The 20,865-nt window shown below is 40.2% G+C and overlaps 1 protein-coding gene across 2 annotated transcripts in view; it reads left to right on the top strand.

Moving 5' to 3' along the window:
* Window positions 1-20,865, top strand: part of KDM4C (lysine demethylase 4C) — a 436,444-nt gene that overhangs the window by 413,452 nt on the left and 2,127 nt on the right. For both annotated transcript variants that reach the window (XM_021063858.1, XM_021063862.1), the window contains 2 exons: window positions 8,408-8,527; window positions 17,289-17,381. In XM_021063858.1, coding sequence (XP_020919517.1) covers window positions 8,408-8,527; window positions 17,289-17,381 — 213 coding nt within the window. The remainder of the gene's footprint in view (window positions 1-8,407; window positions 8,528-17,288; window positions 17,382-20,865) is intronic.

Raw genomic sequence — 20,865 nt, 5'->3', positions numbered from 1 at the left:
GTTGCAACTATGGCTCGGATCTGATCACTGACCTGGGAACTCCATATGCTGCAAGGTGGCCAACAACCCCCCCCCCCAAAAAAAAAAAACACCCCAAACTTAGACTTAACTGTAGGAACTTTCAGAACAATAAAACCACCTCCATCTCTAGTACTTCAGTACCTTCACCAGGCATCATGATCACTCTTGGATGATAGCAGAAGGGAAGGTGTGTACCAACAAACTAATTAGCCCCTCAGGAATTTACCAAATGAGTGTCAGTGCTGTTCCTTCTGTGAAGAAGGCTCCATCTTTTAGAAGATGAGTGTGGTTAAGTGTCAGGGCACTGGTGAGGTGTGGCTGTGGGAAGGGAATTTGGCTGAGGGAATAAGGAGGGCACCTCTCCAGCTTAACAGAGATAACCAGAGCATCTTAGTTGACAGAAAGTGTGTGCATGCACGTGTGTGTATGTGTATGTGCATGTGTCTGTGCGTGTGTCCCTTAAAAAATAAAAATAAAAAACCATTATAAAAGGGAAACTGGAATCAAACAGGGAGTTTTCCTAGAATGATGAGTATTGGTGTGGAAGCAGGTTGGCCTGAATCCATTAACCTGCAAGCTGAAATGACTGTGTTTCAGAACTAGCACAGAACGTAGATAAGAAGTATGTTTGTTGGCAGGCTGTCACCATAGAAAAGCTGCAGAGAGAGGAAACAGCATGGAATTAGTTCATTCCTCATTCATAGAATATATAGTTTATGCTGGGACAGAATCTTCTTGCATGGAGCTTCTCAACCTGGCTGAGCATCAGATGGCTGGGGAGGGCATTTAGCTTGGACCCACTTTGGACTGACTGAAGCACAATTGTCTTTAGTGGCTAAGAATAGATTTACTGCACTAGAGAAGCAAGTCTGATGGTGAATTTTTCAGAGTTGATGAAAGTGACTTTATAAATAGTTGATATACCTTTTCACCAAGTAATTCCAATTCTATGTAACTATTCTAAGAATGCCATCAATAATCTGGATGAAGATTTATAGAGAAAAATATACAATAGTATTATAGATAGGGGAAGATTGGAATGACCTATATAATTTACAATATGAGAGTGGTTAAATTAATTATAGAATATCTATATTGTTCCATATATTTGGTAAAATAGAGTTTTTAAAGGATAATAACTGAGAAGATCCTTATAATTATAGGTAATAAATAGCAAGCTACAAAATTATATATGTACACAAAAGGAAAAATATATGTGTCACTTACATGAGGTACTTATAAATAGCCAAATTCATAGAGACAGAGAAACTGGTGGTTACCAGGGGCTGGGAGGTGGGGGAGGGGAGAGGGGAATGGAGAATTACTATTTAATGGATATGGAGTTTCAGTTTGAGATGATGAAAAATTTCTGGAGAGGAGGGTGGTGGAGGTTGTACAACATTGTGAATGTGCTGAAGGCCACTAAAATGTATGCTTGAAAATAGTTAAAATGATAAGTTTTATGTTATGCCCATTTTACCACAATAGAAAGACCCCTCCTGGAGTTCCCTGGTAGCTCACTGGGCTAAGGATCTGGCTTTGTCACTGCTATGGCTCTGGTTACTGCTGTGGTGTGGGTTTGATCCCTGGCCCTGGAACTTCTGTATGCTGTGGGTGCAGCCAAAAAAAAAAAAAAAAAGAAGAAAGAAATGGAGAAAGAAAGAAAGAAAGACCCCTCCCCTCCAAGTGCTATGCAAAGAGTGAGAACCATGGTAGGAGTTGCAATGTGAGCTCTTCACAAAAGCAGCCTCACCTGCTTCTTCAGAGAGGTTAGTGGTGCTCTTGTATGAAAGAAAATAAAGGTTGTAGCTAGGAGAGAAAACGCTGTAACTCTAAAGGAGGCCCACATTAAAAAAAAAAAAATGCAAAGATGCATAGAGAAAAATCCAAATGGTAAACAGCATTTTCTTCTGGTGATGGAAATTTGGATTATTTTATTTTATTTTTTATTATTATTTAAGGCCCGCTCCCATGGCATATGGAGTTCCCAGGTTAGGGTCTGAATTGGAGCTATAGCTGTCAGCCTATGCCACAGCCACAGCAACATGAGATCCAATCCGCATCCGTGACTTACACTGCAGCTTGTGGCAATGCTGGCCAGGGATTGAATCTGCGTCCTCGTGGATTCATTTCTGCTGTGCTACAACGGGAGCTCCAATGTGGATTATTTTAAATTTGTTTTCCTATCTTTAAAAAAAAAAATCTCTAACTTACTTGAAGAAATATATAGTAGAAACTCAGAACAAAACGTTATTTTTAAGAAAAATTATATTAAAATATTTTGTTAGTTTCTATATAAAGGTTGATAGTAAATTCTTATGACTTATAGTCAGTAGTCCAGAATTTAATCCATGCAAATGTGGTGCATCCCTTTGAAAGGAGTCCTCTTGAGATTCCCTCTAAAGAGGCTACTGTTGCAGGGGTACATCTTCAGACTGTGGAGTGTATTGAAAACTTGGGGACAGTTATACATCATCAGGGGCTGAGCCCCATGAACACATGGGTAGTGCCCTGAATATATTTTGTCCTTTTTGAGGTATAGTGTTCTTTATAGGCCCTTAGAATGAGGACTGGGTGGCTTGGGAAGCCCTCCAGTTTTATATTCCACTGTTAAATCAAAGGGATTTTTTCCCACTTTGTGAGAGATCTGCCATCACCCACACCAGCCATTACTTATCAGTCAGGGTTATTGGTGGCAAGCAACAAAAACTGACTGTAACTGATTTAGGCTCTATAGAGGCTGAGTGGACAGTTATTAGGAAGCCCATAGTGTCTCCAGAAATACCAAAAACAAAACAAACAAAAAACAAGTTCAGAAAACAGGTGAGAGCGAGAGAGGCTGCTCAGCTGGAGCTGAGAGGACCAGGCCAGACCTAGTCCAGGAAGGACCCAGCTGTCCCCCTTATGGTCCACCTGGACTAAGGCTCTGCCATCAGCACATGGGAGCTGCCACGGCTGTCACCGCCACCAACCTCTGAGAGTGTTTTCCCTTCCACTGCTCTTGACATCTCTGGTCACAGGTTCTACATCCTCCACAGGTGTGTAGACAATTGGCCAGGTCCCAGTCCAGGCATATGCTGCCAGGGAAGCTGGGCAAGGGTGTATCTGGCATTTTCTGTCCAGCACCTATAATAGCAGGTGAGCTCTACCTTCCACAGAGACTGAAGGGGAATAGGGGATCAGATGACAGATAGCCAGTAAGATTAGCGCATGACCGGCATTCTTGTTAATCCCTCCCAAAATCCAGTACCGAGCAGGTGATTATCCCTCAAATACCAGCAGCTGCTGGCATCAGTTTGCTTCCAGTCACTTAAACATTTTCGTCAAGGGGGACTGTCAGAGGCTCCAAACTATATTCTGATTAACTACTTGGAATTCATGTACCATGTCTTCATCTGCTGTAGCCAGACTGATAGGGCTACCTGCCCTGGGGTATGTACTTGAGAGAGTAGAGGTGGGATGGGGAGGAGGTAAGGCATCCAGCATGCAAGGACAGCTGCTGCCTGTAGAGGTCCCTTTCCGAGGCCCCAGTAAGAGTTCCAAGAACACAGTGGCTTCAGAAGTCAAATAATCAGACTGGCAGTGGGGTTTTTCTCTTGAGTTGGTATAGCAAGCACAGGAGTTTGACCCTGACATTGGTAGGAATGTGATATAACACTATCTCTTTGTCTGGGATCATGGCCCATCTCAAGTCGCTTAATCATGGTCACTTAATCATAGCCAAAAGTCTACTCTTGACTACGATGACTATTTCTGTCTTTAATTTTCACATTATTTATTTAGTGCTCTAACTGCCGGCTTGCTGGCAGCTCCAGACACCAGTGTCCCTGTGGACAGGGCTCTTGCAGATTTCAGGGGAGTTCACACATCCCTGGAGGCAGTACAGCAAATGGTAAACAGGTATTTATGTCAGGTGAAGGCAGACTTCTGAGAATCTAGACAGCGACCAAGAAAAATGCATTAGTTGTGGTTTTTAATGCATGCAGTCTTCCAGCAAAGGTGTTTACTTGCTCCAGCAACACACTAAGGACTACATTAGGAAAGACCTCTTTCACATTTTATGTCCTTTGATGGAGTAGATTTCAAATTCTAGAATGTCTTAAACCATCCAGGTCATATAGAGCTGTGGTCAGTGGGGGCTGGAATCTTCATTTTTTATCTTTTTTTTTTTTTTTTTTTTAAGGGCTGTACCTGCAGCATATGGAGGTTCCCAGGCTAGGGGCCTAATCATAGCTACAGCAGCTGGTCTATGCCACAGCCACAGCACCACAGGATCCGATCTGCGTCTGCGACCTACGCCACAGCTCACGGCAATGCCGGATCCTTAATCCACTGAGCAAGGCCAGAAATTGAACCTGTATCCTCATGGATCTCAGTCAGGTTCATTAACTGCTGAGCCATGAAGGGAACTCCCTGGAATCTTCATTTTTAATGTTTGTCCTCAGCTGTTGGGACTACACTTTGAGAAGTTCTGTTCTATTGTCTGATTCCTCAGGCACAGAGGAAAAATGTAAGCTGCTGAAGGCCTTTAAGAGAGAAGCAGACCCTTCAAGCTGTTGCTTTCTGTAAACTAAATCCCCTCTTCTTTAGACATTTTATTTCATTTCATTTTTTCAGTCCTCTTATTTTTAACAGAAATCTTTTTTTGTTTTTTTCCTGGATCAACTCTTTCTCAGAAACCCAGTCTATAACTCAAACAATTCTGTTCTTGTTGAAGTGATCATGGTGACCTAAGCTTATGCACTGCACATGGATTCCAGCCCTTGCAGGGACCCCTGGGGCCCCCACCTCACAGCTGTGGGATCAGTGTGACAGGATTCCAAGTCTGGACACGATGCCCTCTGTCTGTCCCTAGCCTGGGGACACCCTTGGCTTCTCCAGTGTCTCACACAGGTGGTCAGTATGTCAGATTAATAACCGGGGCAGTTTTGGAGACACACCCAGTAGCTGTTGCACCAGAGGGGTGAGGGAAGTCTAAATAATAGATGTCTTCACATCTTTTCATCAGCCCATGTGCTCCTATTGCCATTCCTGTTTAAATGCTTTATATTCCATGTATTCATAGAAAGTTTCTGGCAGACTCAAGATTTGAGATAGCTGATGAATTGAAACACTTTCTCGAGATGGAAGAAACTAGATGTTATGGAAATAAACTCGTGTCTTACTATGAGCTGCCTTAAGTCCATTTGGAAAGTAGCTGGCATGTAAAGAATGAGTAATACTCACCAAATGAAGTTATTTGGTGAAGTAATACTCACCAAATGAAGTTATTTGGTGAAGTAATACTCACCAAATGAAGTTATTTGCATATCCACTTCCAGCTGAAGGACCTGGCCAAGGGTGAGAAGGTAGGGCATGATGGCCGAGAAGAATTCTTCCTAGTGGTGGAGGGGAGGGGAGATTCTTGGGACAATTTTGTATCCTTATATAGTTGGTTGGTTATTTTTCTTTATTCTTCCATTATGAATAAAGAAAAAAAGTTCTGAAAGCAAGAAGACTGAGGAAGCATCCTAACCATCCTCTAGATTTTGATGTGAAAGAGTAAGAAGTGATCTTAGTGGCCAGTCCTGAGCCAAGTTAGGGAGAGGCTGAGCTGGAGGGCCCTCTCTGAGTCACGGACTTTGTGCCAAATTAAGATTTATTATGAGTAAAGCGTTCACTGGTAATTAGTAAGAAAGATACCAAACTGTATCTCAACATTTAGTTTCAAACACTTTTTCAAAAAAAAAAAATTGTTTCTCACATGGTAAAGTTGCATACATTTAGTTTATTAATAAAGCTGTATTTGTAGGAGAAATTCCTCCAGTATATACTTTACAGTTTGCTTAGGCCACATTTCTATGGCCTTTGCCACACCTTGGTGATATGGTACTTAAAACTGCAGGTCAGGATTGGTTTGGGGGAGGTATTGTAAAAGTTAGTAAACCTTGTTGAAGGTCCACTCTATAAAACTAAGGGCATAACTCTCCCGCTTAGAGGTCGCTTGTGGTGGAAGGGTAGATGGGGAGTGTAGCCTCATAATCCATGAGCCCTTGACTTGCCTCTGTTGGGGTTGAAGAAGGGCCCAATAGAAAACATAGGGAATCTCTTTCTGCCTGAGGACAAGCAATTTAGAGACAGAGTCAGGGTTTGAAAACTTAAAATACCTCCTTTAGTAATAAAGCAGGTGCTGCTAAGTGTTGTTTCCATCTGTGGGCAAAGAATTTTTCCTAATACTTCACCTGAAGAGTAGGCCTCCTACTGACATGGGTGCAGGACACCTTCAGATGCTTTCTGTGCAAGGAACAGAGCAGGAAGCGAGTTCTCTTCTGGCAGAATGGCTCCAAAGAGAAAAGGAAGGTGAGGGTTTAAGCCAGAAGTTACACCCTTTCCTGGCTCACAACTCCTGGCTATCCCAGCACATTTTTTTTTTTTTTTTTTTTTTGCAGTGCTGCTAGGACAAAAGGCATACCTAACAGTTCCATCTACTAGTATGGACTGAACAGTTTAGTAGTAGTAGTAAGCTGGGTGTCTGACAAGTGTCCCTGTGTTTCCCCTGAAAATATCTCCAGAACCCCTGGGAATTGGTTGTGGTGCCCAGGGCACTGGGGAGCATAGTTTGGAAAATGCAATCTCCTTCAGAACTCAGTAATAAAATGAAGTCACTCCTTATTCTCTTGAAAGACAATGCGAGAGTGAGGAAAAACAAACAAACAAACAAAAAAAGGCCAAGAGTATTACCTTAATGGAGCTTCCTTCATATGGAGGAAATATTTAGGAGAAAGAGGAAACATACTCTTGTTCTCTCCCTGCCGCTTTAGCAGAGTATCTGGGTTTTAGTGCAGAGTTATCCCAGAGTTTCTGTAGCTTCCTAATTTAGGAGACTGGACGGTGCATATTTAGAAGCTGCGCCTTCCGGTGTTCTTAGTACCACAAACATCTTTGGAAGGGAAGGGAAATGAAAAATGAGGTGATAATTCCAGGGGCATATATGGAATACATTTCTTCATCTGACCCTTTTAATTGTACATGGCCCAAGGCCAAATATTACAAAGGCCAAGAAGAAACTGATTTTCATTTGACTAAGTTATATGCGGACTGTCAACTCTACAGAGCCTCTGAGCACGCTTTTTTCTTTGCCTGCAGTTCTAAATGGAGGCCTAGTCTGCAGTGAGAAAGATGAACCTCTCATGTACACTATGAACCTAACAATAAAAGGGCCATTCCTTTATCATGCAAAATTTCTATCGATAAAGAAAAGTAATGCATGGTGGATTTCTAATCAAAAACAACTAAATATTTCTTGTGTGTGCTTCTTAGTTAAACCACAGAACCATGCCCCGTCTGCATTTATAGCTTGATTGGTCAAACGTGCATTTCAATCAGTCAGATTGGCCTCATCAGTAAAATACAAGCATTAGCAAAACATGAATTGCTAAATGTGCAAAAAATTACCCAAGTAGTCAACTGTTTAATTCCTTTGTATTAAAATTTTATTGTGTCATATTTCAATATATATGAATTCAAGAGTTTGCAAACTATATACCCACCCCCAACCTCCCTCCAAAAAAGACCACTTTTTAAGTATGATCTAGTGGGGAATTTGCTCTGAGTTGCTACCTGAGGAAGAGGCAGTGTTGAGTGGAAGATGTGAAGTGAAAAAACTGGTCCTCGGTGCCACTGTGACCACCTGTGGAAGGAGGAGGACTAGTCACTGAAGGGGAGATGCAGGCGGAAGCAGGCCTGTTGGGGGATGTCCGGGCATCTTCAAGCCTCACCTGCCATGCTGCAGACTCTCCCTGCATTTTTCCCTCTCTGCTTCCTCAGGGGCTACTGGCTGTGATGACACTGTGCTTCTCCCCTTGCCCCATGCCACCTGGGTGTACTCAGCTCTGCTCCTATGCAGCTTCGGGTCTCCAGAGACCTGACAACTGAGCTTTAGAGGCTCAGTCTCCTCGTCAGTAAAATGGGGGTAATTAATAATTACCTACCTCATGGAGTGATTATGAAGATCAGATGAGATGTATGTTACAGCATTTTGTTAACTGCAAAATGCTGTATAAATGTCAGGTGTTATAAATCATTAGCTGGTCTATTTCTCAGCCAAAGCAGTTTCTATGCATATTTTACTTACCCTCTAAACAATTCTTTGTCAGATAGCAAATGTAAATGGTGGTGTTTTTGCCTTCTTGGATTATGATGGTTCCTTTACAACTTTATGATGTAGGCTGAATATTTAAGTGCTCCTTTGGCTCATATCTCTTCCCCTGAACACTCATGCAAGATCATAATCCATAAAGCAGAGGCAATAACTCCTTTTAATTGCCAGGAGTTCATCATTTGTTGAGTTCTGAAGGCAGTCACTTAGACACTTGCCTTGAAAAGCCTAACTCTGTTTATTCTGCAGAGCCGGGACTGTGTGAAGCTAGGCCCTCCTGCCGAGGGAGAAGTCGTCCAAGTCAAGTGGCCCGATGGCAAACTCTACGGGGCAAAATATCTTGGATCAAATGTTGCCCACATGTACCAGGTGAGTCCTTCCTGCTGAGTCCCATGTGATACCTGCTGAGATGGACAGGAGAAGCCCAAGGACAGGTGGTATATCCAGTGTCCTGCTGATAAAACCACCAGATGAATCTGGAACAACTCTTATTTTATAAAAAAGGCAAAGATTCGATGTCTAATGATCCAGATATTAGCGTTTTATTACCAAGTTCTATACTGGGAAACTCAATAACATTTGATGAATGGTTTAATTGTAAGGAATATAGTTAGGTCACAAAGATGGAAAGTTAAGCTGCTTTCTTGTGTTACCATTATATGGGGAGAGACTAACTGGCTAGTTTCTCTCAAGCCAAGACAGTGAGGGTATTCATCAACCGACAGCCCCTGAATGGGTGGCTTTTCCCTGAGAGACATCTTCCCCATTGGGAGTTTCAGTAAACCTCAACTCATGGTGTATCAGCACAGATGTGGCCATTTATGCACCTGAGATTACAGGAGTGCTTATTTAATGAAAAGTACAGGTATCAGTTGGGCATATTATTAAAGAATATGTATATAATTAAAAAATGAATAGTATCCTTATGTAGAGATGAGGATGAGTTATGTCTGATAAGGAAAATATGGATGGCACATGTGCATTTACATTCCTTCATAAAGACTTTAAAAAGGGAAAAGTTTATTAGAATCAATACATTATAGTACTTTTATTTTTAATTTTTTTATTGAAGTATAGTTGATTTACAGTGCTGTTGTAGTTTTGGGTATAGAGCAATTTGATTCAGTTATACATACATATTTTTTTTTTCAGATTATTTTCCCTTAGAGGTTATTACAAAATACTGATTGTATTCCTTATTCTGCACAGTAGATACCTACTGGTTATCTGTTTTATATATAGTAGTGTATATATGTTAATCCCAAACTCGTAATTTATCCTTCCTTCCCCTTTCCCCTTTGGTACCCATGAATTGTTTCTCTGTCTCTGAGTCTACTTCTGTTTTGTAAATAAGTTCACTTGTATCTTTTTTTTAATATTCCACATATAAGCAATATCGTATATTTGTTTTTCTCTGTCTGACTTCACTTATAATCTAAGTCCATCCATGTTGCTGCAAATGGTATTATTTCACTATTTTTCATAGCTGAGTAGTATTCCATTGTATGCCTTGTATACATACTACATCTTCTTTATCCATTTGTCTTTTGATGGACATTTTGGTTGTTTTCATGTCTTGGCTATTGTAAATAGTGCTGCAGTGAACACTGGGGTGCATTTATCTTTTCAAATTACAGTTTTTTTCAGATATACGCCCAGGAGTGGGATTGTAGGATCATGACTCCATTTTTAGTTTTTTTTGTTTGTTTGTTTGTTTGTTTTTTTCTGAGCCCTCTGCTCACATGGTTTTTTTAATTTATTTTTTATTTTTTTACAGAATAAAATACATTTACACACAATTACATTCACACAGATTATTATAACATGGATCTTAAGAAACAGATTAAGTGACTCCCACTGGAGAAGTGGAATGGAAAATATGCTGAGACAAATAGGAAATTTATTCTATACTTTATCCCAATTTTATGGCTTTCATCTTTACTACTTAGTTTTATCTATTACATTTTAATTTTTCTTTAAAAATTAGCATTATATTAAATTGTTATATTATGCAACTAAAATTTATAAAGAAGAAAGCCTTTATATACCATTAAATATTTTATATAGCATAGTAAAAAGAATAACTTAACTAGTAAGCATAACAAAAATAATACACCCTCTGAAAATAAGTAAAATATAAAATGCATAAGTTGGTTAAAAAACAGTGCCACTATATAAATATGTCCTCACAATTTGTTCCATCTCATTGATTCTTCAATAAAGGCATTACACCATTCTAGGTGATGTGATAAACAAGACATTATAGACCTTACATTGTACCATGGAGAGAAATGGTTATTAATAATACAATTGGAGAACTATATTATTTAATTGTACAGTGGCATTATTTAATTATAATTATCATAAATTCTTTGATGGAGAGGAAATCAGAATCAGATGTAAGACTTCAGCATTCCAAGAATGATGTCAAATGACCCCCCTCATGGTGGATTATGCACTTACTTACTATGAGATGTATTTCTTCTCCATAGATTCTTGTTTGTGTATCAATTGTAGATTTTTGGTTTGCAGTTCTTCTGAAGTTTTGATGTAAGAGTCTATGTGTATATGAGAGTGTTTTAAGTTGTTGTTCTCTTAATTGTAAGCTCATCTCTGGTGTCCCGCATTTGTACCCACCTCTTCTCATGATTTCTGATTTTGATGGTATAACTGTGCATGGATGATTTCATGTCTTTACTGTATGAGCCTTGTTATTTGTGGCATTTTTGTTTCCTGTTGCTGATTTTTTCCTTCCTGCCTAGAGAAGTTCCTTTAGTATTTGTTGTAAGGCTGGTTTAGTGTTGCTGAATTCTCTCAGCTTTTGCTTATCTGTGAAGGTTTTGATTTCTCCTTCAAATCTAAATGAGAGCCTTGCTGGGTAGATTAATCTTGGTTGGAGGTTTTTTCCTTTCATCACGTGAAGTATATCATGCCACTCCGTTCTGGCCTGCAGAGTTTCTGCTGAAAAATCTGCTGATAACCTTATTGGGGTTCCCTTGTATGTTATTTGTTTCTTTTCCCTAGCTGCTTTCAGGATTTTCTCTTTGTCTTTAATTTTGGTCAGTTTGATTATTATGTGTCTCGGTGTGTTCCTCCTTGGGTTTATTTTATATGGTACTTGTTGTGCTTCCTGGATTTGGGAGAGTGGTTCCTTTCCCATGTTAGGGAAATTTTCAGCTATTATCTCTTGGAATATTTTTTCTGTCCCCTTCTCTCTCTCTTCTCCTTCTGGCACCCCTATAATACGGATGGTGGTGCGTTTAACATTTTCCCAGAGTTCTCTGAGACTCTCTTCATTTGTTTTCAATCTTTTTTCTCTTTTCTGTTCTGCATCCATAATTTCTTCTAATCTGTCCTCCACCTCGCTTATTCGTTCTTCTGCCTCCTGGTTGCTGTTAGCTGCTTCTAGTGAGTTTTTTATTTCAGTTATTGTATTTTACTTCTCTTCTTGTTTAAGTTTTATATCTTGTATCTCTTTGCTCAGTGTTTCCTGTAAGGTATCCATCGTTGCCTCCAGTTTATTTCCAATGTCTTGCATCATCTTCAGCATCCCGGACAGTCTAAAGTCTTTTTCCTGGAGGCTGAGAATCTCCTCCTTGCTTAGCTGATTCTCTGGGGTTTTTCCTTTCTCCCTCATCTGAGTTATAGTTCTCTGTCTTTTCATTTTTATAGGTTTTTGGTGTGGTGACCTTGTTATAGATAATAGAGCTGTAGCCTCTCTTACTTCTGGTGTCTGCCCCCCTTGTGGCTGAAGTTGGTATGGGGGGGCTTGCTGTAGGCTTCCTGATGTGAGTGGCTGATGCCTGCCCACTGGTAGGTGGAGCCGATTCTAATCCCTCTGGTGGGTGGGGCTTAGTCTCTGGATGGGATTAGAGGCAGCTGTGTGCCTGAGGGGTCTTTAGATAGCCTGTTTACTGAGGGGTGGAGCTGTGATCCCACCTGGATTGTTGTTTGCCCTGGGGCTTCTCAGCACTGACTGATGGGTGGAGCCAGATTTTCCCAAAATGGCCACCTCCAGAGAAAGGCAACTGCTGAATATTCCCAAGAGCTTTGCCTTCACTGTCCTTCCCTTACAACAAGCCACATTCACCCCTGTTTTCCCATGATGTCCTCCAAGAACTGCAGTCAGGTTTGACCTAGGTTCCTGTGGAGACCTCACTCTGCCCTGGGACCTAGTGCACATGAAAGTCTGTGTGTACCTTTTAAGGATGGGGTCTCCGTCTCCCCCAGTCCTGTGGAGCTCCTGCGCATAAGCCCCACTGGCCTTCAATGCCAGATGCTTCAGGGGCTCTTTCTCCCAGTGACAGATCCCAGCATGTGAGGGTTTGATGTGGGGCTCAGAACTCTCACTCCTATAGGTGAGTCTCTGTGAGCCAGTTAGTTTCCAGTCTGCGGAGCTTCCCACCCGGGAGGTATGGGGTTGTTTATATCACGAAATCACCCCTCCTACCTGTGGATGTGGCCTCCTCTTTTTCTTCTGGAGTAGGGTATGGGTTTCTGGTCCATTTGGGTGGAGATTGCTCAGTCTTTAGCTGTGAATTTTGTTGTTTTTAGGAGAGAAGTTGAGCTCCAGTCCTTCTATTCTGCCATCTTAATCCCATCCCCCATTTTTAGTTTTTTAAGGACCTTCCATACTGTTCTCCATAGTGGCTGCACCAATTAACATTCCTACCAATAGTGTATAAAGGTTCTCTTTTCTTCACACCTTCTTCAGCATTTATTTGTAGTGTTTTTGATAATGGCCACTTATGTGAGGTGATATCTCATTGTAATTTTGATTTGCATTTATCTTATAAATAGTGATGTTGAGCATCTTTTTAGGTGCCTTTTGGCCATATGTATGTCTATTTAGATATTTAGATACTCTGTCCATTTTTTTGATTGGGTTCTATTTTTGATATTGAACAGTATGAACTATTTGTGTATTTTGCCAGTTCATCCTTTGTTGGTCATTTGCAAATATTTTCTCCAATTCTGTAGGTTGTACTTTCATTTTGTTTATGGTTTCCTTTGCTCTGCAAAGCTTTTAAGTTTAATTAAGCCCCATTTGTTTATTTTTGTTTTTATTTCCATTACTCTAGAAGACAGATCCAAAAAGATATTGTTGTGATTTATGTCAGAGTATTCTGCCTATGTTTTCCTCTAGGAGTTTTATAGTATTTGGTCTTACATTTAGGTCTTTAATCCAATTTGAGTTTATTTTTATGTATAGGGTTAGAGAATATTGAAATTTCATTTTTTACATGTAGCTGTCCAGCTTTCCCAGCACCACATATTGAAGCAACTTTCTCTATTGATTCTCTTGCCTCCTTTGTTGCAGATTAACTGCCCATAGAAGCATCGGTTTATTTCTGGGCTTTCTAACCTGTTCCATTGATCTGTATTTCTAGTTTTGTGTCAGTACCATAACTGTAAACAGCCATACTATTTTAATGACAGTAGCTCTGTAGTATAGCCTGGAATCAGTAAGCCTGATTCCTCCAGCTCTGTTTTCTCTTGTAAGATGGCTCTGGCTGTTCAGTCTTTTGTATTTCTATATAAATCTTAAAATTTTTCGTTCAACTTTTGTAAAAAATATTCTCTTGCACCTCTTCCGCCAGTGTCCTTGTCCTCAGTGAGCCAGAGCCACCCCTGCCTCCCCAGGAGACCCTCCGGGATAAGCAAATATCACTGCTTTTCCCCTGGGTCTGAGTCTGTGTCAAACCTTGTGTGTGCCCTCCAGGAGTGGAGTCTCTGTTTCTTCCCAGCCTGGGGAGCTCATGCACTCAAGCCTTGCTGGCCTTAAAAGCCGTATGTGCTGGGTGCTCCTCCTCCCAATGCTGGACCCCCCAGGCTTGGGAGCCTGACGTGGGGCCCAGAACTTTCACTCCTGTGGGAGAACCTCTGCAATGTAGCCATTCTCCAGTTTCTGGGTCACCCACCTGGGGGCATAGGAAATTTGATTATATTGCAAGTGTACCCCTCCTACTGTCTTGCTGGATTTCTTATTTATGTCTTTGGATATAGAATATCTTTTAATCGATTGTTATTCAGCAGTTAGTTGTTAATCTGGTATGTTCATGAGAGGAGGTGAGCTCAAGGTCCTTTTACTCTGCCATCTTGTCCTCTAGAAAACTGTATTATAGTAACTTAATAACACGAGGGCAGAAATCAACATTCCCAAGCTAAGCAGTCTAGTAAAAACAGGAAGATTGAAGTAAAAGGAGAAAAAGCAAGAAGGTTCAGGCCTATTAAGTTAAAAACAGCTTGAGAATGATAAGACTTCCAGTTTCCCCAGAGAAATTGTTCAAAGACTGATAAGGGGCCAGGGCTTAAATGGAAGAGTACATTAAAAGACACTGTACCAAAACTGGAGCACACTATAATTAAAAGTTGTTGAAAGAGGTTTGGAAAACTTAAGGGAGAATATTTTTTAAGGTGTAGAAAAACCCAAGGGGAGTGGGAGGGGAGATGGGAGAGGAGAATGTATACATCCATTGTGTGTGGTGTGTGTGTGTGTGTGTGTGTGTATCTGTATGTGTAAAGGCCATTTTCCCCTTTGCACTGGTGCCAGGATTAGGTTGCAGATTCAGGTCATTCACAACAGAGTAGGGTGCTGGAGCTTCTTTGTATCCGAATGTCCAAAATTAGGCGAAAATCACAAGACAGGCTGGTCATATTGGAGCCTCCTAGAAAAGAAGCATTTTTACATCATTCAAAAGAAAAAATTATATTTAATTTATAAATGCAAAAGTGAAGCATCTTACATGTAGCAAAGCTATTAGCTACATGAAAAGTATCATAATGAGGACATGTTGAAATTCAGGCTAATTAGTTATCAGTGTGTTAACTTCAGTTGAATTTATGATGGCCTATCAGCATAGAACTGTGAGCATATTTATAGACTCAATGGAAAAGTTAAGACTAATATTAAAATTGTCTCTCAAGTACAAGTAGTTTAAAATTCCTCATTAAACCAAGTGGCTTTTTGAGATCATTTTGTGTTTTGTGTCTAATTATTCACCCTCACCATTAAATAACCAAAGACGCTTATGAAAATAGTTAGAACTATTCCTGTCTATCTATGAATCTATGAAATAGTATCTATAAAATACCTACTGAACAGTGCTACATATCCTAAGTATATATATTTTGGGGGCCCCTGCAGTAGCCGTGCAAGATAGGTGACTTTGACTTCTACTTTAAAAATGAGGGGAAGAAAGGCTTGGTGAATTTCATAATTTGTTCATGAGCACATAGCTCTAAAGGGAAGGGCCAGAGTTTATTCTCAGCTCTGTTCCAGCTCAGGTGAACAACTCTCCCAGCTTACGAGGGACTGCCCTTGATTTTAGCACTGCATTTCCTACATCCTGCAAGACCTCTCTGTCCTGGACAAACTGGGATGGTTGGTCTCCATATTCCTTCTTGGTTTTTGTTTGTTTAGGGCCACACCTGTAGCATATGGAAGTTCTCAGACTAGGGGTTGAATCAGAGTTGCAGCATCTGGCCTATGTCAGCATCTGGCCTACGCCACAGCCACAGCCAACGTGGGACCGAAGCTAGTCTGTAACCTACACCACAGCTTACTGCAATGCCAGATCCCTGACCCACTGATCGAGACCAGGAATCGAACCTGCATCCTCATGGATACTAGTCAGGTTCATTTCTACTGCTTCAGAACAGGAACTCCCCTGTTGGTTTTAAAATTGCCTTTTTCTCTTTTGGAATTTTAAAATGATCTAAAACAGAAGAAATGTAGGCACAGGTATTTCTAGCTGTGGTATCAAATTATAGAGATGAGATGAAACCTTGGTCTAACTGAATATTAAAGAAATCATTTTGTTAAAATAAGGCCAGGAGGAAAAGCCTTCTGATTTCAGCCTTCTGGGAAATAACAGGGAGAGCTCTCCTGTGATGGAGACCCAATTCTGTCCTATGGTTTGAGCCTAGTCAAATGTGAGCAGTACATAGATAATATGAAATTTAATTATATATTTTATCTTTATTTTAATTTTTTTAAAACTTCAGATGTTTTTAAATTAACATATCACAGCTACATGGTTTAACTTAATTTTTGTTTTTTTTCAGGGCTGCACCCATGGCATATGGAAGTTCCTGGGCCAGGGATTGAATCTGAGCTGCAGCTGCTACCAATGCCACAGATGTGGCAACTCCAGATCCTCTAACCCACTGCGCTGGACCAGGGATCAAATCTGTGACTCTGCAGCAACTGGAGCCACTGCAATCTGATTCTTAACCCACTGTATCATGGCAGGAACTCCACAAACATATATTTCTTAAAAGTAAGGAATTCAGACAGATAAGTTAGGGACTTCAAATCATAAGTGGTTCAGAGTTAGAACATATTAGATATTCTACCCTGATTGTATTCCCTTTGTTGTTTTCTTCTGGAAGAGTTCATGCAGTATTAAATGCAAACCAAGAACAATCACTTTGAGTAGGATGTCTGGTGAATTTCCCTCAGATGTTCTAAGTTTCTGTTGTTCAGTGTAACTTTTTCTCTGATGAAAACTCCTGCCATTTGATTAGCTTGAAAAAAAAAAAGTTTTAAATGTTTTCATTTAGATGATGATGTATTTTCACACAGTCACACGGTTGCCATTTTATGAAGTTGAGAATCCTGGATTTCCCTGGCTATTTGGTTGAATTTAACTTTTGAAAGTTAAAGTTCTGTAAGAACTTGAGGAATTATTTTATCTTGGAGGATTATTATATAAGAGTAAATGTATATTTCTCAAAGAGAAATAGTCCTGCCTCTTACATCGTCAGAGTCTCTTAAAGGAACAGGCTCCACCCATCTGAATGCTAAATTGGCCACAATCTCATGTTCTGAGAAGTCATTTGAGCAGCAGTTAATTTTCTTTGTTTTTTCTTTCAGGAGATAAAGTTTTTGCATCACATATTCCAAGATGCTCATTTTCAAGAATTTTGGCCTGTTTGAAAACACGCTTTGTTCTTTGATAAGAGAAAGAGCTTTTCTTCCTTCCTTGGCTGTTGGCCGGCTCTCTTGTTTGTTCTGCTTGAATCCTTTTCACATTTTTTTATGTAGATAATTGGAACCCTGAAGAAAATGCTGAATGCTTTTTTTTTTTTTTTAATATGTCATGCACGATGTCTTATTTTTCATTAGGTTGAATTCGAAGATGGATCCCAGATAGCGATGAAGAGAGAGGACATCTACACTTTGGATGAAGAGTTACCCAAGAGAGTGAAAGCGCGTTTCGTAAGTGCTAGGCAGTTCCTCTCCGGGGTCTGCCAAGTGAAGCCTTTCTCCTCTCTGCTGTCTTCCAAGACCAGCAGGAAACATGTTTAGCCCTTTGGATTGACTTTGAAGAAAGCCAGTGCAACTTTTCCCTTACTGAAACCTACTGAATCCAAAGCTCAAATTTAGCCAGAAACAGGGAAACCAGTATAAGTTCCTTATTTTTCTTTCTAATGAGGTCAGATGATGCTTCTTTTGACATTAACATTTATTGGTATACAAAAATAGTTATAGAATGTGTGCTATTTGCAAAGTTCTGGGAACCTACAAAGATACCATTAAGACATTTACAATCTAGTGAGTAGAAGCAACATTTTAAAAAATCTTTCAGTAGTAAGTTAAAGGGGATCCAGCATAGCGGACATCAAGTTTCCTATAGCCTTATCATATACAGTTCACCCTTGAATAATGTGGGGGTCGCAGGGCACTCACCCTCCACACACACATACCTTACACAGTCAGAATGTCCCTCTTCAAGTTTCCACATAAGCGGGTTCAACCAACTGCAGATCGTGTGTACTGTAGTATTTACTATTGAAAAAATCCTTAAGTGGACCCACGCAGTTCAAACTCATGTTGTTCAGTGGTCAACTGTATTGATTAACTTCTCTCTGAGAAACTCATTATTGCTTGTGTCAGTTCATAATTAAATTGAGCTCTCACTTTTGTAACAAAAGGAATAAACAAAGCCCAAATACTAGTTGTGGGAATACTAAAGCAATTTTTTAAAAAGGAAAATGTTATTAGTTTCAAGCCCTATAACATACCATTAAAAGACAAATAAACATGGACAAATAATCAAAACTGAAATTGTTAAAAAATATACTTTACAATAACTTAGTTTTCATTATTGTATCATAAAATATTCACTGGACCCTGAAATGAAGTCAGTTTTACTCATTTAGAATTGCATCTTCGGCATCTGTGAAATGATATATCCTAAACAAGGAGATTGAATGAATGGGGTTTTTCTGACTGAAATGAAATTTTTTTCTGAATAAATGACATCCTTAGTTTTCAGTGCATGCTTGTGATTTTCTGCAGTGATAGAGTTCCCATAGATTAATTTGGAAAAACCATAGGTTTCCTTAAATGTTCAGCTGTATATTCAGCTCCCCTCCTATCAGGTAGGATCCTGAGAACAAGTAACTACATCAACTGTGAACTGACTTTTCCTTCTCAGCTACATCCTTGAGAGGAAGGTCCTTCAAAGTGAAACAGTCAAGGGAAGAATGACAGTAACAGTACTGCTACCCAGTGAGGAAGTGTGGCACCCAGGGGACCCACACATCTGAAAATAGATTAACTCTCAGATAATAAACTGCAGGGAAAGGGAAAGTAAAATATTCTATTAAACCTTAGCAAAGACTTAAAACACCTGGATAATTTGTCAGTGTTCTAGGTCTTGAAATCTCATGAGAAATTTCCTATTGAGTATGCTAGAGGTGACTGCCTCTCATTCTGTGCTCTTTTCTTCCATGGATTCCCCCCACTCCCATCCCCTTTGCCTGTGCTTTTTTTTTTTTTTTTTTTTTTTTTTTTTTTTAAATCACCTAGCAATTTAGAGGTTGGTAAATGGAGTAGGTAGCTCTCTGGAGGTCTCTCAGGTCTTTGATTTTCTAATCCATGTATGGCTAAGCATCCTATGACTGGGTCTTATAGATTTCAAATACTGCTTCTTAATCGCATTAAAGGAAAGCTTTTTGTTCTCTGCTCCAATTGCAATCTCTGTTCCACAATAGATTTGGCTCCAATACCAGTATGCTTTCTCATGGAGCTTTACCTGAGTACGGCTCCTGAGTTTTTTAAGGTTCATTTCTTTGAATGATCACACCAAATTTAACCTGAAAAAATTCTCAGAGAAAAAAAATTTTAATTAGAAAAAGGGCAGTGAAAAATATAAGAATCACATAGATGCTCTGAATCTATCCTGTTATGTTGAGCCAGTTTGCTCAGAGCCCCTAAATCCATTTTGCCACCTTTGTTTTTACTGAATCAAAGACTTAATGCACTCCTGTTGTAGCAACCCAGCTTTTCCTTCAGGTCATATATAACCCTCTGCCCTTGGCGAGTCTGCCTATGACTGCTATTTGCTTTTCCAGTTGGTGAAACAAATCTAATTGGAAAACTCATTGATAGAAGATATTTTATGACTAGAGAAACGTCTTGGTTTTTCTAAGGAGAGGTGGGTTGCGGTCCTCACTGGGAGGCCTTCATGTTTTAATGACTCCGGCTCACCCAGACACACGCTGACTCGGGAAGAAATTTTTCAAAAGAGTCAGCAGTCCACCTCGGTGATTGTGCTGGTTCTTTTCCACTAACTTCCAAACGGCCCCATTACCTTTTATTGTCTCACAGAATAACCATAGCAACGGTGCATAATTAACTAGCACTGCTGGTAAATCGGTTTTATTATTGTATTTGAGAGTCTGACTTTTGCTGTTCTCACACAGTGGCAACACTCTCATAGATATTTTATTTTCTCCTTTGATAACTTTAGCACTTACAAAAGGGAACGATTTCTCGAGGAAATGCTTTGCCAAGAATGAATGAACGAACCAACAATGTTTTTCTCCTAGTGGCAGAGGGCACCCAAGCCACCCACAACCTGTTCCTTTTCTTTCTGAGGGAAGTTACGGGGTGTCTGGGGAAATCCATGGAGGTAGCCTGTCACCCTGGATAACCGTCTCACAAACTGGCAGAGAACATGCCCAGTTGCACACTTGGGTCCATTTTGAGTTCAAGTCTCTTTGTAATTGTTTAATTGCTTGTCTCTTCTTCACAATTGACTACATGCTTTCAGGTCTTAAAAGGTAGGCTCTGCCTCTGTCACCACCAGGGGAGGTGGCCTCTAATGACAGTGAAAACACACCATGTTGATGTTGTCTGAAATGATCCACCTCAGTAAAAACCAGCTGGAAACACATTTGAGGGGGCAAAATAGTAGGAATTAGGAAGGGAAAGTAGTGCTGTAATGTAGGCTTTACCTGAGCCTAACAGAAAAAGGCCACATCCCTTCACCCAGCTTACACTTGCTGAGCAGTGACGGTGGCTGGGCACATTGTGTGGTGTTGGGAATACATAAAATTCAGTCCACAGTCCACAGTATTCTCTCCTAAAGGGTTCAAGAAACATGCCCCCTTATCTCTGCCACTCCCCTCACTTTACTGTGCTGACACTTAGAGTGTTATAGGACCCCAAAAGAAGGGCCCTCAAGTTTGCCAGTGGCAGAGAATATAGAGTATCTTCCATGCAAAGGAAACAGTATATCTGAAGACAGACAGGTGTGAGCCAGGAAAGTCTGGGCAGGAATTGCAGGTAATTCAGTCTGACCCAAGCCTGGGGTGGGATTATGCCTGGTTATGCATATCTGGTCTAGGAAGCTTAGATGTCATGTGGAAGACAGGGCTGTTGAAAGACTGTAAGCAGGGATGTCATATTATCA

Source organism: Sus scrofa, chromosome 1, assembly GCF_000003025.6.
Source record: "Sus scrofa isolate TJ Tabasco breed Duroc chromosome 1, Sscrofa11.1, whole genome shotgun sequence".
Classification (NCBI taxonomy): Eukaryota; Metazoa; Chordata; class Mammalia; order Artiodactyla; family Suidae; genus Sus; species Sus scrofa.
This window is presented reverse-complemented; position numbering and strand designations above follow the sequence as displayed.